We start from the raw sequence: 3,338 nt of genomic DNA, 5'->3' as shown, positions 1-3,338 counted from the left end.
TATTTTTTTGACAAATTAGATTTATTAAACTAATCTAGAACAAAAACATCAGTGAAAATCAGCACATAAAAATACTGAAAAGTTCAGGAGAAAATCTAACAAAGTCGTCTATAATGTGGATCCAATATAATTAGCAACGTATATCACTATCCAACCGACAGCACTGCGTGATTCTTTATAAATATGTGTAACTTCAAAACATCGAAGCATTGACCTTTTTGATAAAGAAATCTTTTTAAATTTAAAAACATTCAATTCACAACCTACCCTGTTGATATCCCACATATTTTTAAGATGCAAGCTCGTTTTACAGCCGTCAGTTCGTGTACAAAATGGGGAAAATAAAAAAAAAGATAAAGAAATCTACAGAACAATTCCAGCTGGACCGGAAAGAGCTCAAGTCAAACGTACAATTTCTCGCCGGCGACGTAGATAACACGATTCACACCGCCGCGCCAGAATCCGGAGCACTGGACTCGACAGAAGCCCGGCAAAGAGGGCAGCTGGTGTGACTCTGAAACCACATGTCAACGCACTCCGTATGAAAGCGATGGTTGCACCTCGGCAGCAGCCGGCCATTCTCGCCCTCCTTGAACTCCATCAAACACACAGCGCACTCCATCTTCTCCTCGCCGCCGATGGTGTAGACGAAGATCGGCAACGACGAGAGGACTCGGGAATCCAGCCTCCGGCCGTTTCTTGCATGGGGACCGGGAGAACTGGGAGTGGAGGAAGAGGTGGTGGCAGCGTTGGTGTCACCTACTCGCTGGTCCTTCTTGCAGAAGAAATGCCAGATGCCAAAGTAGAAGAGAAAGATGAGGAGTATGTTGAGGGCCAAGAGAAGAGGGTACAACACTCGGCTGTGGCCTGCCCCATGAGCGTGCTCGGACGGGGGAGGGCCACTGGGGCTCGGGCTAGCTGATAGCGTTCGACTTGGCCTTGCCATCTTCATGCCGCTTGGTTGTGTTTGTGCTTTGGGTTTGGATGAAAGAGAGAACGTCTTGAGGGTGGTAAGAGGAGGTCTGACAAATGACAATAGGAGAGCCAAATAAGAAAAAGGCTTAGGAGGAGGAGGTCTTTCTCTTTTTCATCTTGCTTACCAACTTAGCTAAATGACCTTAGGCTTCATTTGACCCTTATAGCACGGCGTTTTTCTGCAACGGAGGGTCACATGGAAGTTGAATAACATATTTAGGAGTCCAAAAGAACCAAGTGGTTTATAGTCTGTAAAACATAAAATGAATAGGCCTCGCTGCGCCACTGGTTTTATCATCCAAAAACCTTTATTTTGATGAAAAATAAGCCATTGACCAGCTAGCCCAAGTGGGCCACTTGAGGGAAGCTAGCACATCTGAAAGCCCTGCGAATAGTATTAAAAAGAGCATGAATTCTCTATTGTACACCGCGCGGTATGATGCATAGAGTGCACCGTTCATTGTATGATGGACGGTTGCGTGTGCAGCGGATTGTGCGACGTACGTCGCGTTCAGCCATGCGCAACCATTCATTGCACTGACAAGCTAGTCTAAGTTGGCCACTTGAGGATAGCTAGCACATCCGAAAGCCCTACAAATAATATTAAAAAAAGTACGAATCCCCTAATGTGCACCACGCGGTATAATGCACAGCACACATCACCTATTGGATGATGGACAGCCGCACGCAATCATTCATCGTGTGGTAGACGGTGTGCACGATATATTGCACCATGTAGTGCATAATGTGCACAGCGAAGAATCTGCACTCTATTAAAAACATCAATTAGGATCTTTTGCCGTGTGGCATCATAGAATGCCATGCCTGCTATTAAACAACATACACCGTATATAAACCAACATGTGTTGGCAGACAGTCTTGTTTAATGGCCATCCATTCATTAATGGTGACCATCCACATTAATTGTGCAGAATTCTATCATGCCACACATACACTATAGAGAATCATTGTTCTAAAAATTTATCTACACCGTATATTGCAGTATATTGCACGTATCGTCTATCGTATGATAGATGGTGTGCGACACTTATGTGCACATATACACGATGACATACAGCTGTCCATCATATGATGGACGGTACGTATGATGCACCATACCATACACTGCATCACGATACCATGGAGGATCTGCGCCCATCTACGCCAACATAATGGAGGATCGGCGCTCTAAAAGCACATCTAGAACAGATTGCCCAACCAGCCTGGTTGTTTATCAAACTCTAGGCGTAGCCTGGCCTACACAGCCATACTAATTTGAGGGTTTAGCTCTTCTTTTGACTGCAAGAAGGCCTAACCTTTCGGAAAGCTTGAGCCGGAACAGAAGGGCCTAACCTAGAACTTTTGGCAACCAGCCTATTTGCTCCCCAGGTTCCGGGCACAGACATGGATGTTAGGCCTACAAAATGCATGGCAAAGGCCTGAATTGAACAACAACGCTTGAGACGATGTTTGGAGTTTGGACTATCAATGCCTGACTCAAGAAGATATGGAGTTCATATGTGCCTGACTCAAGACGATGTTTGGACTATCACCGGTGCTCTACTTTTTTTTTTTTTTTTGGATAAAAGGGGAGGTATTACCACCCATGTTTATTAATCTAGAGAATGATTTGGTTGACCAAGGTCAACCAAATGAGAAGGTAGTTTTAGGCTTGCAGTTTTACAGGTTATGCTCTTTATAGGTTTGCTGGTTGATTTTCAGGTTATGGAGTCGATAAATACAGTACTTTGAATTGTTTTGTTTATTATTTTATTGGTAAGGAGAGTGATGACCTCATCTCTCGTGAAGAACATACAGATACGTTCTATCCTTAAGTTAAACAGCTCTGATAGATTGTTGAGTTTTATATATTTGGTTCAAATGCAACAAATGCAGCTCTGTTACGCCATCTAACTCATCAGCCTAAGTTTCGTTTTTTTTTTGATGAAACTAAGTTTCGTATTGTTTATCACTGAGAATATTCTGAACGATGCAAACAGAAGTTGTACAGCATGATTGTTGCTGTCTATCCACTTAATTGTTAATCACGATTCAATTAAAAACAAAGTGAGCTAACTAGGAATACCAGCAGCCGTTGGTCATTGGTAAGCAACGGGGCCTTCATTTTTTTTTCTTTTAATATTGGGGATGCATTCGAAATTTAAAAGCGAAGGAAGCTCATTGAGTACTTTGGAATGTTTTATCTCCTCTTCGTTGTTGAATTCTTCTTGAGCACTCTGTGACTCCCTGTAAACATTCTCTTTAATAAAGTGGGCGGAGTCCACTCCATTCCATTATTTAAGAAAAAGATGTAGAGATACAACTGAGAGACATGATGCATGGTAGCATGCTCAATCCTTTTT

General features: G+C 42.8%; 1 protein-coding gene across 1 annotated transcript; it reads right to left on the bottom strand.

Moving 5' to 3' along the window:
- Positions 1-261: 261 nt before the first annotated feature.
- LOC114914233 (RING-H2 finger protein ATL2-like) lies at positions 262-1,120 on the bottom strand. The gene has a single exon (XM_029264941.2). The coding sequence runs from the start codon at positions 950-952 to the stop codon at positions 443-445; it is 510 nt and encodes a 169-aa protein (XP_029120774.1). The 5' UTR covers positions 953-1,120; the 3' UTR covers positions 262-442.
- Between the last annotated feature and the right edge of the window lie 2,218 nt (positions 1,121-3,338).

Source organism: Elaeis guineensis, chromosome 5 (assembly GCF_000442705.2).
Source record: "Elaeis guineensis isolate ETL-2024a chromosome 5, EG11, whole genome shotgun sequence".
NCBI lineage: Eukaryota > Viridiplantae > Streptophyta > Magnoliopsida > Arecales > Arecaceae > Elaeis > Elaeis guineensis.
This window is presented reverse-complemented; position numbering and strand designations above follow the sequence as displayed.